The following is a 15,283-nucleotide window of genomic DNA, read 5'->3' on the forward strand; positions in this document are numbered from 1 at the left end:
AGCCGGGCCCGTCTTTGTGCACACAGGCTGTGGCCAGCAGCCTGGGCACGCGGGGTTGGAGAAAACCGCGGCGCGGTATGGTACGCTCAAGCTAGAATCAGTCACGGAGGCGTAATGGTTGGTTGAAAAGATTATTTACTTACACCCAAGGTGGTCGCAGTGTAGGCTGGTCAGCTTTCCAGGCACAGCTCCGCTTGAGTTCTCGGTGGAGGACTCTAATAAACTCGGTTCTTTGACCCCGGAGTGATTCAGGCTCTGCGGGTTCAAGAATTCGAATTGTTGTGGAAACACACGCAGCATATTTTTGGGTCAGGTCAGCAGAAGCTTTTATTTAAAAGAAACTACAGCTGTAGGGGGGACTCCAAAGTGACATGGATTTCCCAAGCACTTGGAAGGGGTCCCCCCCCAAGAGCAAAATCAGGAGGCTTATATATTTTTTAACAGTTGCTTACAACTCACGTGATCATATAGTGAAATTAGCATGAAAAGCGGCTATAATATTATTTTATTATTTTTTTGCTATAATCAGGATGGGAACTAATGGGGGAGGCGAGGTTAGTTCACAAACCTCCTTCTTGCACCTGGAAATCAGATTTGTACATACTTTTTTGCTATCTTCAAGGCCGCGGTGAGCGTAGCAGTTGCAGAGGAGTTACAAAGAACAAACACTTTCTCTTATCTGTTCTATTATACAGAGCCAGCAATTCTCCACAAAGTGGTTATGTCATCTTATAACTAAAATAATTAAAGTTTAAGGCATATATTTTTTCTGATTCCACACAGGCCAAACTCAAAGCTTAGTGGAAGTGGGTAGAAGTTTATTGATCCCTCTGGAATAGGGCTGCTAATACTTTATCCCACTGGAACATATGGGGTAAAGTATAGTACACTATTCTTATAGTCAAAACTGGATGTAAATGTAAGTGACTGGAAATAAGATGTACCCTCACTTTAAGACTTTGTGTAATAAGCAACAGATGCAAAATGTTGCTTTTGCTTCTCTGACACATACTTTGCAAGACTAAAGTAATCAAGTTTGATAAGGGACTTGTCTGTATTTTCAAGTGTATTTTATGTCATTGGAACTATCTCTGAATTTACATCAGTGTAAATGAGATCAGGTGTCTCCACTGTTCATTTCATGGGGTTGCTGTAATGTGCCAGATGTAATGAAGGTCTGAGATGTGTGGTTCCTCTGAATTCTCACTTCTCATATACTCATTGCAGGCAGATGTCAAGCAGTGCCAAAATGGGTAGGTTTCAAAGTCTCCTCTCTCCTTCTGTCCTCTCCTGCAGACATAATAGCTGAAGCAAGGTCAGCATTTTCTGATTTATTTCTTTCCTGCTGCTTCTGTATCCTGTTGAAGTATAATAGAGGCATGGGTGTTCCCTGACTCTAGCCCTACTCTAACATTGGTTAGAGGAGACAGGCAGACAGGTGAAAAGAAAGGCAGTGCTGGTCTTTTGAATAAAATGTTATATGGTGAGAAATCCCACTATATTGTATTAAGTACTAAAATATTTTTTCAAAGGATCTAAGTGAGTCATTCTGGGTTGCATTGGTGTAAATTTGAAATATCTACCTGTAGAAAATGGAATGAGTTGTTCTAGATTTATAATAGAATGAAAGGAGGTTAGATTTTAGCCTTTCAACTCTTAGTCTCTGAATAACCTTGGGACTTCAAAGGAGTCATGCCTAGATATAGAAGATGGGGTGCCAGTTGTCTGAAAGTCAGACAGGGAATTGCTGGTAGACTTCCTGTCCTGAAGGTCTGCAGTGTCCAATACAATCCAAATGTTCTTCAGAAAGGGGTGAGATTATGAGTTCAGTGGGGACAGGATCAACCTTGTACCTAGAAACTCAGAAGAGTTTCCATGGTCAGGCTAAAGCACCTCCAGCAGTTGTATGTTGAAGTACTCAGCCAAGCTGGTCAGAGGGTAAGGACATCAGGATGATATTACGGCTGACTCTAATTATACTTATGTAGAAGTAGTCTTCAATTCAACCAGGGAAACAGCAACCATTATGCTTGAAAAGACTATCCTTCTATTAAGTAAAAATTATACTTTGGTGGGAGACTTGCAGAATCAACAGTGTCTTGCAGAACTTAAATTGCATCTTCTGATTTGAAACAAATATTTCTAGAAACAAAAGAGGATTTTGATTTCTTCCAATATTGACCAAGAAGAAATCAGTCACAGGGACTCATGCTGTGCCTTTGTAATAGGAATACCTACTCAACTGGCAGTGGACTTAACAACGTGTCATAGAAATCATAGAAAATTGAGGTTGAAAAGGACCTCTGGAGGTCATCTAGTCCAAACCCCAGCTCAGAGCAGGACCATCCCCAATTAGATCGTCCCAGCCAAAGTTCTGTCTAGCCAGGTCTTGAAAACCTCCAAGGATGGAAATTCCAGGACCTCTCTGGGTAACCTGTTCTAGCATTTTACAGCCCTCCTAGTGAGAAAATTCTTCCTACTATCTAACCTACATTTCCCTTGCTGCAACTTAAAACCGTTGCTCCTTGTTCTGTCATCTGCACTGGGAACAGTCTAGCTCCATCCTCTTTTGAACCTCCCTGCAGGTAGTTGAAGGCTGCTATTAAATCCTCTCTCAGTCTTCTCTTCTCCAAACCAAATAAGCCCAGTTCCCTCAGCCTCTCCTCATAAGTCATGTACCCCAGCCCCCTCACCATTTCTGTTTCCCCCCTGCTGGACTCTGTCCAATTTGTCCACATCCTTTCTGTAGTGGGGCCCCCAAAACTGAACACTACTCCAGATGTGACCTCACCGATGCTGAATAGAGGGGAAGAATCACTTCCCTTGATGGGCTGGCAACACAACTACCAGTGCAGCCAGGATGCCGTTAGCCTTGTTTGCAACAAGGGCACACTACGGACTCATAGTCAACATATTGTCCACTGTAACCCCCAGGTCCTTTTCCAAAGAGCTGCTGCCTGGCCAGTCAGCCCTCAGCCTGTACTGGTGCATGGGACTGCTCCATCCTAAGTACAACACTTTGAACTTCCAGGTCATTGATGAAGATATTGAATAAAACTGGCCCCAGGACCAACCCCTGGGGCACTCCACTTGATACTGGCTGCCAAATAGACATTGAGCCATTGATTTATACTGAGCCCAATGCTTCAGCCAGTTTTCTATCTGCCTTATAATCCACTCATCCAGCCCATACTTCCTTAGCTTGCTTGCAAGAATGTTGTGGGTGACCATATCAAAGCCTTGCTAAAATCAAGGTATACCACATCCACTGGTCTCCCCACATCCACAGAGCCACTCATCTCATCATAAAAGGCAATCAGATTGGTCAGACATGACTTGCCTTTGGTGAATCCACACTGACTGTTCCTAATCACCTTCTTCTCCAAGTGCTTGGAAATAAATTCCTTAAGTATCTGCTTCATGATTTTTCCAGGGACTGAAGTGAGACTGACTGGTCTGTAGTTCCCTGGATCCTCCTTTTTCCCTTTCTTAAATATGAGCACTATGTTTGCCCTTCTCCAATCATCCGGGACCTCTCCTGATTACCATGAGTTTTCAAAGATGATGGCCAGTGGCTCTGCAATCTCTTCAGCCAAATCCCTCAGTACCCTTGAGTGCGTCCCATCTGGCCCCATGGACTTGTATATGTCCAGATTTTATACATCGTCCCTACCCTGTTCTTTCACCACTGTTGGTTGCTCACCTCCTCCCCAAACTGTGCTGCCTGGTGCAGTAGTTTGGGACCTGATCTTGCCTGTGAAGACTGAGGCAAAAAAAGCATTAAGCACTTCAGCCTTTTCTGCATCCTCTGTCACAAGGTTGCCTCTCCCATTCAGTAAGAGGACCCACACTTTCTCTGATCCTCCTCTTGCTACCGACATACTTGTAGAAACCCATCGTGTTACCCTTCACATCCCTTGCTAGCTGCAATTCCAATTGCTCTTTGGCCTTCATCCCTGCATGCCCAAGCAATGCTCTTATACTCCTTCCTAGTTATTTGCCCAAGTTTCCACTTTTTATAAGCTTTCTTTTTGTGATTTAGTTTAATGATAAGTTCCCTGCTAATCCAAGCTCATCTTCTACTATACTTGCTGGTCTTCCTGTGCATCAGCATGGTTTGTTCCTGCACGCTCAGTAAGACTTCTTTAAAGTAAAGCCAGCTCTCCTGGACCCCTCTCCTCAGACTGGCTTCCCAGGGGATCCTGCCCATGAGTCTGTTGCTGGTAAATTTTGTAGGGCTTGGTTCCCCACTTGACCAGTGCCCTGCCCCACAGTGACATCAGGGTAGGACACCAAGTTAGCACTACCTGCATGTTCTGGTTGCTGTTCCTGCTCGCCCATCATGACTTGATGTTCTTGTTCTTGGGAGACAGTTCCCAGCAGGTGGCCTGTGGGATCCTATGCCTTGGCTCCTTCATGGGGCTCCAACCTTCCCTTTACCCAACCCTTACCATATCCACAGCTGAGATGGACATCAGTCACTTATAGGTGATACCTTCTCATCTGTGAAGTCCTGCCTCTGAGAGTCAGTGACCTCCTGGCCATCTGTTCCTTGTAGGCTGTCCTTTGTCTGTGGACTGTGGCCTCCACAATTAAACTCAACTCAATCTTGAGGTAACAGGAAACTTATGAATAATGTCAACAGAAAACGATCAGCATTTGCTGGTGGGCCCCTGGGTCTTGTCTCCCAGGTCCACAGCCCCCTGGCTGGGGCCTTTTGCCTCCCCCTTTTCAAGAGCTGCCTTGTAGGCCCAGCAGCTCCCCACTGCACCCCTTGCAGCCATCTTGTGGGGCCCTCCGATGGGTCCCGCCTCTTACCACCTCGGCCTCATCAGACCTGAGACTGGGTCTGTCCAGGTTGCTCCTGCCGGTGCTTCTGTCACTCACCTTGGCAGCCCTACTCCACTCTTCACCTTGTGCAGGCCCCAGGCCTGTCATAGCCCCACAGCCCCACACAGCCAAGTGGTTCACTACGTGGTGTGGTCCCTGGCCAGTGTGGCAGTTCCATGGCACTCGGCCCACTCCTCTCAGCCCCAGTGCTGCCCTCCTCTCCCTTTCTGCACCCTGCAGTGCTCTCTGGGCCTCCTTCCAGGACTTCTCCAGGGTGTGCCACTGCCTCCCTTTCATCATGCTCAGGGATGTTGCCAGATCCTCCTCCCGGAGTGCCTCTCGGGCATGCTGCTGCCTCTCCTGCACTATACTCCACGGCGTTTCCCAGAACTCCTCCCAGAAAGTCTCCTGGGTATGCTGCTGCCTTCCTGTGCCATGCTCTGCAGCGTTTCCTGGTCCTCCCTCCTCCCAGAGTGACTCCTGGGCATGTGGCTGCCTCAGCATGCCATTCCCCTCCTTCAGCAGCATCCCACGGCATTCCCTTGCTGCCTTGCTCTTGCTTCCCCACGCTGCCTCCAGCTGTTCTCCCAGCCACCTTTTCAGCAGCCCACTTCTCTCTCTGGCCCTGCCCTCTCTCCTCACTGATTTGCAGGCTCAAGCTGCTCCAAAGATGGTGCACCTAAACCTGCCATCTCAGTGTCCACCCGCAGCTGCTGCTTATTATTTCTCCTGCAGTGAGTCAGGATGGGCTTTCTCTTCCCCTTTCACAAGTTCCCTAAGTGATTCAAAGTCTGCTTTTCTAAAGTCCAGGGTCTTTACTCTGCCGCTCTCCATCTTTCCTTTCCTCAAGATCCTGAACTCAATCATTTTGTGGTCACTGCTGCCCACACTGCCATTCAGTACTACATTCCCCACCAAGTCATCCCTGTTTGTGAGCAGCAAGTCAAGAAGAGCGTGGCCCCTAGTTGGCCTCTCTATCACTTGCACCAGGAAGTTGTCTCCAACTCTCTTCAAAAACTTATTGGATTGCCTGTGCACTGCTATATTGCCCTCCAAGCAGATGTCAGGGTGATTGACAGTGGCAGTCCATCCGAGCTAGAAGAGTCCCACATGCACTCCCCCCACCCACTCCTCCTTGTACGTTTGAGACCTAGAATATGCCCCAGGGTCATCCACAATAGCTGCTCTCAGATATGCCAGAGAACAAGATCACAGAAGGACACCACAGAGCATCATTATCAGCGCAGTTCTTTGTCTGGAACATGCATGTGGGACCTGGGTGTGCTTGGGGCCATCAGACTGAAGAAGATTGCTACTGTGCAGACCATCTGCACTATCTGACAAACTCTTTTGATCGTTAGCAGTTCATCTTCAGGGTAGACATATTTTGTGTTTCTATTCAACAATTTATGTAAGCATGTGCTCAACTTTAGGCTTTAATCTTTAATATGCTTTATTCCCATTGACTTCAGTTCAGCATGTGCCTATTGGTCAGCATGAGATAAAATGTTTTGCTGAATAAAGATTAATCTAAGTCTGTGCTTAAATCCTTTGCTGAACTGGAATCGAAATGGTCCTATGCTGGGCAGATGTGCTTAAAATTCTTAAAATCCCAGCACCCGCTCTGTTCGCTGAGCGGTTGTTTTGTCTTGAGCAGCACTGGTCTAGGTGCTTCTTGCAAGAAAAATTTAAAAGTGCTTTTCCTTGGCACTGTCAGGCCACTTTCCAGTGCCTGGAAGTAGCATTTTCAGGAGTTCTGTGTGGACTACCCTGTCTGCCATTTGGTCCTAGCCTGTATTTGCCAACACTAGCTTTGTTGTCTCCCCTCATACATCAGCACCCAATTAGATACAACAGTGTTGGGTCATGTGTACACAGGGGAATCAAAAGAATGAAAACTGGGATAAATGCATGTATTATGTTCATGTCCAAAATAAGCTATCATTTTTCTATGTGTTCTTAAAGCATGCCGTGGCATTGCAGACTATTTCCATTGCAAACAAGAACTTGGAATGGAGATAACCTGAAATTATCCCTTTTCCCTTCCCATCAGCTCCTTTACGCGTGCCTCTAGTATAAATTTGCCCCCTTGTTGCTGAAGGAGCAAGCAAGAGAATGTAGAAAACCAGCTGCTTGATATAGAATTTTTATTTCCCTTTCAAGTGTATTAACATCTCCTGCCTTCCGCCTCCCGCATTCTTCACCTCTCAAGTTTTGAAAGTAGGATGGCTACTTAAGTTTCTCTGCTTTCTTTTCATGCTGTCAAATAAAAGCCAAGCTGCCAAAAATATACTTCTTCAATGCTTGAGATTTCCTACACCTGCACAAGTGGAGAGACTTGTGCTGAGAAAGCAAATAAGGATCCACAGGGAATAACCCTATTGCTTCATACAAAAAAAAAGAAAAAAGAAAAACCCACAACCTGAAGCAGGTGCACGTGCTTTTCCACATGAACTATTCCTACAGGATGAAAGTTAACCTCATATTTGTCAACACTCAGGTTTATTATTTATCATTAACCTCCATGTTAATGACTTAATCACTTCTCCTCTCACTTGAATCAAGGAAGAGTGACTTTTTTTTTTAAAGCAGCATGGTGGGGTTTTTATTCAAATGCAAAATAAAAAGCAAATGCCAAAATAAATCCAAATTGTTAAATCTTATCTTACTGCTGAACATATGCTCCTTCTTGTTCTTCTGTCTGCTAAACCCAGATTTGTCACCAAACTCTTCCCTTTCTGTTTTTGTGTCTTGCTTAAAATCGTGCCACATTTTGTTGAAGGAGGACAAATGTTACATGTAGGACGTGCTGTCGATAAAAGACACATTATATTTTTCATGGTCTGGAAAAACACTGATGACATTTGAATCCTACAATCCAGAAAGGTTCTTGTGCAGCGCTCTGTGCGCTATCCTGTCAATCCCAATAACACTGATAAGAATGTAACAGGTCAAACCACATTAAGAATGGACATTCTGACATGTTCTTTTATGAAAAAGCTAATAAAATGCAATTACTGTCCAGCTTTGATTCAGAAGCCTTATAAGAGTTCATTTTAAAATTCACAGTTTTATTGCACTGCGCACTATCTGAGACTGAAGCATTTGGTTTATTGTTTTAATTCTCTGAAACTGAATTAAACTACCTGTTGTATATGTTCATACAAGTCATGCAGGTCAGTTGATACAAATAAAATCTATAACATAGAGCAAGAGGTGGATACTATTTAAACTATGTGGGAAGATATGATCATCTTCCTCACATTTATGTGTCTGGCCTCTGTCAGAAAGTTGATCCTTTATTAGTCATTTTTCAAGTGAGAGAGTATAGAGAGCTTGTATGGGTGAATGTACCACTTAAGTCAAAGTGGGATTTTTGTATGGTCACAGCCTTTATGCTGGCCTGGTCCATATGGATAAATTTCAGCCTGGTTGTAGAGGAACAATACAAGTCTTTGTGCTCTACTTCATTAGCCCAGGAGGCTGAACAAGGGATGATGATAATGCAAATTTTGGAAGGATATGCGCCATCTAGAAATGTGAATCTGAAACCAAATTCTAGCCTTGCTAGTATGAGGCATACTAATGAGAAGGAGCAAAATGGTGACAACTGGAAGAAGATTTCCTGAGCCATCCTGCTAATATCGCCCTGGCACTATTGGGCATGTTTGTTATAGCTGTCCCTGAAAAAAGGCAGCTTTGCGCTTGCAAATGCTTACTGTTGAACCCTGTTTGCATGCTGTTTGCATCTGCCTTCACAGTGCTGCACCACACAATGTCCCCATCCTGGTCCCTTTTTCATAATGGGGAGGAAGAGGCTCTCCATTGTTACTTACTCTTTTAGTGCACATACATGAAACAGGCCATCCAGCAGGGCTAAGAGGGTAAAAGGAACACACCCATTAATATACACAACATTTAATATTCCCTATTTGATTTTATTTGATTTCAGAATGAATACGTACTTAGCTTTTTCCTGGATGGGTCGAAAAGTGACACATTGGAAGAATCCTCATTTGTTAATCTGGGTATGTAAATTGTTAGTTTTGTTTTTTAACAGGAAATGTCCATGGTGACATTGAAGGCTGTAGTGCAAATGTGGGTCCAACCAAATCCAATGGTAAAGGTTTCTGTGCAGAAGTGTGTTGTCCTAAATGATCACCAGTAATGTGACACACTTTTTATTTCATAGCCTTTAAAGGTTTATTCAGATATTTTAGAAATATAACCTGCCACCCCATAGGGCATTTTACTTCTCCCCTCCACCTAAATATTTAGATGCATGGAAATTAAACTATGCCTTCTTTTAAAACAGAAAATTTCTCTTAAATAGCAATCTTGGGGGGAAGTGCTTGAGGCATTATAAAGTATAATGTATATGCCAAGATATGGGAAGAATAATGTCTGCTAGATATATCCTGTCAGTCAGAGAGTTTCATAGTGAGTAGGGCTTGTAAGTAGCAGAACATCTGGTTAATCTTGCTAAGTATTCATTATTAATGATAGCTGTGGTATTACAATATGCCATTCACTCAGCAAATGACTTTACACTGCTATCTTAACCAGTCTAGGTTTCCAAATTCCTCCCTTTTCTGTTCTGCATGCCCACCAAGAGGCAACATATATTTTGCTGTTCTCTAATGCTAATTCTGTAGCAGTTCATCTTCTGCAGGCTGTAGTTACACTTTGCACCAGAACAATTCCATCAGCTCGATGCTCCCGCTCCAAAATATTCAGCTCTGTGCATTTCATAACCCAGCCCAACAGTACCATCTCCATTCCATGTCCATTGTGTTTCACTCTGCTTTACGAACTCAAGCTGTGTTCCTTGCCTATGCTGGCACAAAGTAAAGATAATTGACTGAGCCATGTCCTGAATGATTCCCCTTATGCAAGGGGGTCTTAAGCTAGTGTAAAGCTGTCACTGCGGCTTCTAGTACATCCCCTGCCGGCAGCACAGGACTATAACCAAGATGTCACTGTACCCCTCTTAACAGTTTTAGAAACTGCTTAATAGTTGCTCCAATTTACACTAAGGACTGTCCCAAGGTGGTCCAGAATTCAAGCTAGAATTTATGAATTCATGGACTCTCTCTCTCTGTGGCTTCTCTTACTATACTATATGACTATCATGCAGTCATTAACAATCCCCCATTTTACACATGTGTTACCAAGGCATAGACATTTTAGATATTGTAATAGGGGCTAGGTGCCTAAATACCTTTTGAGGATCTGTGGTTAAGTATCCTTGTGCTTCAGTTTCCTATGTGTAAACGGTGACATGTTGAGGATAAGGGCCATAAAAAATTGCAAGGTATTCATCTGCTGTAGTTGTAAGTTCAGAGAAGACCATGACTTTCCCAAGGTCACATTCTGTGCCAGAGAACTGAACCCAAGTCTCCTAGCACCCAGGCTGGTGCCCTCATCAATTGACCATTAGAGCCCTGTCAGGTGTGGTCATACATTTTGGAGCCAATGCACAATAGTTAAAGAGGAAAATATTTTTATCTGGGTAAAAAAAAAAAAACTTATTTACTGAGTATTTGGTGAGCCAGTTAGTTTACTGTGTAGATATTTTTGTAGTGAAGTCAAGGAGACAAAGACTAGCTTGGGGATGGAGGGACTATGAAAGATGTATAAATTAAGATTCAAGGCCTGCTAGGCCTTACATGTTGTTGTAGAGAGAGACATTTTCCTTCAGGGGGAACTCTGCTTTTAAGATGCATAGCCATCTCTTGTTACCCTAAAAAGCAAGCAGAAAAAAATCCTAATTTTTTAAAGACTTGAGTAGTCAGACAATCAGTTAAGATCTGAGCCTAAGCAAGTGAATGTATGTCCTTTTTGTTTTAATTTATGGGGTCAAATCCTGAGATCCCTACTCAGCACTGAAGGGGAATCTCCTCCTGCTTGCCATTAGCTGCTGACAGACTTGAAAAAAAAAAGTGTATGCCCAGAAGAGGCATCAAGTTAGTTCAACACAGCTCCCCAGCATCTGCATAGATTGTGCGTGTCAACGAGGCTTTTTGGCACTTTTGTCTAAAGCTGTTTCAATCAGCTATTAAAGTGCCAAAAAGGCCTGCTGAAGCGTCTGATCTATCAGACGTTGGGTGAACCAGGTCAAACTAATGCAACACCTCTTCTGGGCATGCACTGTCTGTGGCACAGGGACACATCAAGCTGAAAGTAAAATGCTGTTTCTGCGGGGGGGGGTTCACATCTGTAAGCAGCCATTGTTTTTATTATTTTATCACAGTGGCATCCCAGGTAGGACCCCATGGTGCCTGGCACTGTATGAACACAAAATAACAATTAAGAAAGTATCTGAATGGCTTATGGAAACTCCCTCAATCTACTGCAAACACTGTGGAGCATGTGCCTGGGTAGGCCCACACTGTGCAGAGAAGGGAAAACACTTCCCTGGCACTGTTGAGGTTGCTGCTAGAGAGCACAGCTTGTGCTCCTACTTGAGTGCACTAAACCTAGAAATTAGGCAATTAAACCACTCTGGGGCAACCCTGAAAGACTTCACCATGTGTTTTCTGGATTTGCTGTGTGAGAGTGGCAGCTGGTAGATGGAATCCATGTTCCTCAGTGGCAAACCTCAAGACCACCAAGGAAAGTAGTATGGCTATATTCTAGCTGAACTGAGGCATGGCCAGGACATGGACAGACATCATTTTGCCATACTGCCAGGGAGAAAATAGGAGGAATTGCTGGGTTGAGCACAGGATGCTGGCATGTTTAGCCTAGGTTTCCCTCCAATATCTTTGGATGTTCCCAAGCCTTTCTGTATATTCAGAGGTGAGAATAAAGCCCATAATCTGGGTTCATGAGCTGGGGAAGCTCTGTAAGAAGAATCCTGTAGAGATTCTCTGTGTGGAATCAGAAAAAATATATGCCTTAAACTTTGACTATTTTAGTTATAAGATGACATAACCGCTTTGTGGAGAATTGCTGGCTCTGTATAGTAGAACAGATAAGAGAAAGTGTTTGTTCTTTGTAACTCCTCTGCAACTGCTTCGCTCACCGCGGCCTTGAAGATAGCAAAAAGTATGTACAACTCTGATTTGCAGGTGCAAGAAGGAGGTTTGTGAACTAACCTCGCCTCCCCCATTAGTTCCCATCCTGATTACAGCAAAGAAATAATGAAGTAATGTTATAGCCGCTTTTCATGCTAATTTCACTATATGATCACGTGAGTTGTAAGCAACTGTTAAAAAGTATATAAGCCTCCTGATTTTGCTCTTGGGGGGGGACCCCTTCCAAGTGCTTGGGAGATCCATGTCACTTTGGAGTCCCCCCTACAGCTGTAGTTTCTTTTGAATAAAAGCTTCTGCTGACCTGACCCAAAAGTATGCTGCGTGTGTTTCCACGACAATTCCTGGTGCCGTGACTCGGATCCAGAACACAGGCTGAGAAAGGAGGACCGCAGACTGCCCCCCCCGAACCCCGAGGCGCCAAACTTGAGAGGTAAGAGACCTAATTCAAAATCTCTATTGGGGTTTCGGAGGAGGACTGCCTGTAGGCTCCCAACTTGGCCGTGGTAACTGGATCTGAACCTTGTTAAAACAGGTCAGTCTGAACCTTACTGCCGGCTAAAATTTTCTGTCTGGTAAAGGATCCCATTTTGTGTCTGGTAACGTACGTTTTATTTAGGGAGAAACTGTATGAAGCACCTTCATCCTACAGCACATCGGGCTTGTCGTTAATTAACTAAGGCGGTGTGGGGGAGGAGGTCTGGCTGACTGAATGAATGTGCATGTGTGTGTATTTAGAAATATGAGCCACTGACCAGGTCTGAGACTACGGTTGGGTTCAGCCGCCCCAATTCTGCCTGACAGGGCAGTTTTGAAAGCAAGGGGGCCCAACTGGAACCTCGTGACCCAGTGGACAGGGCTTCCCAGTGATTGAATAAATGTGTGTGTGTGCATTTAGAAAAATGAGCCACTGACCAGGTCTGGGACTAAGGCTGGGTCTAGCCGCCCCGATTCTGCCTAAAAAAGGTAGCGTCGAAAGCAAGGGGGCCCAGCTGAAACCTCGTGACCCAGTGGACAGGGCGTCTGAGTGATTTTGTCTTTTCCAAACCCCTTGTCCCAGTAGCTTCTGCCGAGAGCAGGAGTGAAAGGATTCCTCTTGTGTTTCCCTTCCCATTTCCATTTTATGAGCCGGTGTCGGGTCAGAAGCCTTTTGTCTGGGCAGTGAAAAACTGCGGGGCAAGGCACTGAGCGGCCCGGACATCCTAAATAAGCCTCTCCTACGTCTCCCTGTGTGACTGAAAATGGGAACGAGTCAGTCTAAACAAGTTCCCGTCCCCCCTAAGGGGACTCCGGCGTACTTTATGTACACACACTATTCTCCCGAGGCTTGCAAGTACCTGGATAAGTGGAACTGGTATACTAGGGATGATCCTGTGAAGCATTTTCCACAAGAAGGAACATTTGATCAGGATAAAATAGTGCACTTAAGAGGGGCTTTAGAGTCCCGTGGATCCAAAACACCACAAAACCAGTGGGACGCGTTCTTTTATTGGTATGATGAAATGTCCAAAAGGCGGACAGAATCTCAAACTAGGAGCCTAAAAGACTCTCAAGAAAAATTAAAACAGCAGTTACAAGCTGTTCGGGAGAAATTGGCTGCTCCCCCAAATTACACGCCGGCCACCGCTCCGATGTATCCAGCATTGCCCGGGGCGCCCCCACCACCGGAGCCAGCAGAGGATATCCTTGACCTTTGTTCGAACCCTGCTCTCCTGGGACTCCCACATCAGCAACAACCGGTTCAACATCAGGCTGCAGCCCAGGCTAGTAACTCATTAGCTGAAGCTCCTTCAGTAAATCCATCCACGGAGCTTAATAGTCTGGACTCATCCACCATATCTGCCACTCAATCATCACCAGTGTGGCAATTTACTCCTGGGTCACAACCCACCACAGGTGTATTTAGAAGAATGGGAATAGGCATGGAAAGATCTCCCATCAATCTTAGATCCCGAGCTGCACAAGTTTACCCCCTAAGACAAATGCCAGGCATTGGCACCGATGGACAAAATATAGTAACCGTGCATGCACCCTGGACTCCAGGTGATCTCTACAATTTAACTCAAAAATTCCCCAAAATCAGGGAAGACCCAGAAAAATTTCAGGAAGAATTGCAGACTGTTATAAATTGTTATAATCCAACATGGGCTGACATTAATCAGCTCATGCGATCGATTTTGCCCAAGGAAACTATGCTACGTCTGTATGCTGCCTGTACTTGGCCAGATCAAAACCCAGGGATTGGCCAAGACTTTATTGACAAGAGAAATGCTTTGGTTCAGGCAGTTCTCACAATTTGCCCAAAAAAGGCAGACTGGACCAAAATAAATACCTGTAAACAAAACAAAAATGAACACCCCAGTGACTATTTGGAACGCCTCAAACAGGCATTTGAACGATACTCAGGAATGGATAACCCAGTCGGAAATGCTAAACAAGCAATAGTGGCAGCATTCATCCAGGGACTTAACCCTAAAATTGCTGAGAAAATTCAAACAGTAATTATTGGCTGGGAAACTAAAGATTTGACTGAAGTCCTTGCTGCGGCTAACCATTTTCATAACAAATTGGAACGGTCTAAAGACAATGCCGAGTTTAAGTTAATGGCCTTACAGATTTCTCAGTTGCAGGGTCCAGGTAGAGGAAGGGGACGAGGACGGGGAAGGGGAGGCCCGGGTAGATTCAGGGGAAGAGATAGATCCTTGAGCCCACAAAACCCAGGCTATGGGAACCAATGTCATTATTGCAAGCAAGAAGGACATTGGAAATCAGAATGCCCCAAGCGCCCCGGCCAAGGACCCAGACCCCAGTCCCTGCCCCCACCTCCACTTCCTGTCAATTTTCCCAGTGTTGAATAGGACAGCCTGAGGGACAGTGACATCATCGCTCCTTTGCTTGCTACTGACCAATCTGGTCCGTTTGTTGAATGCCTTATTTCTGGTAAACCTGTCTCCTGTCTTGTCGACACCGGAGCATCCCGCTCCACGCTAAAGGCTGCTGAGTTTCCTTTTCTACCTTATTCTCCTGAAACTATAAATGCTGTCGGTATAGGCGGACAACCTATCCCACATCCCGTCTCTGAACCTGTCTCCATCTCTATTGGCCCTTTGTCTGAAAATCATGCCTTTCTTCTTAGCCCCTGTGCACCTGTCAACCTTCTTGGTAAGGATTTGTTGTGTAAACTGGGATGCGTGATTTATTGTAGCCCAGATGGTGTTTACCTTGAGGTACCAGAACATAGGGAAACTGAGCTTGTGGCTTTGCTAACCCAGGAGTACTCTGAACCTGACACTTCCTACTTGCAAGAGGAACTGTTGGCACGAGTACCTCCACAGCTGTGGTCCACCCATGCAAATGAAGTGGGGCACATGCTGAGTGCTGAACCAGTGCGTATCATCTTGAACCCTGCCAAGCCA

The 15,283-nt window shown here is 44.9% G+C and overlaps 1 protein-coding gene across 1 annotated transcript in view; it reads left to right on the plus strand.

Moving 5' to 3' along the window:
- The window catches only part of PIK3C2G (phosphatidylinositol-4-phosphate 3-kinase catalytic subunit type 2 gamma), a gene marked incomplete at its 5' end in the record, with an annotated part of 274,531 nt that overhangs the window by 200,655 nt on the left and 58,593 nt on the right, over positions 1 to 15,283 (plus strand). Inside the window, one exon of the mRNA XM_006029111.1 lies at positions 8,783 to 8,858. Coding sequence (XP_006029173.1) covers positions 8,783 to 8,858 — 76 coding nt within the window. The remainder of the gene's footprint in view (positions 1 to 8,782; positions 8,859 to 15,283) is intronic.

Source organism: Alligator sinensis, unplaced genomic scaffold (assembly GCF_000455745.1).
Source record: "Alligator sinensis unplaced genomic scaffold, ASM45574v1 scaffold365_1, whole genome shotgun sequence".
Classification (NCBI taxonomy): domain Eukaryota; kingdom Metazoa; phylum Chordata; order Crocodylia; family Alligatoridae; genus Alligator; species Alligator sinensis.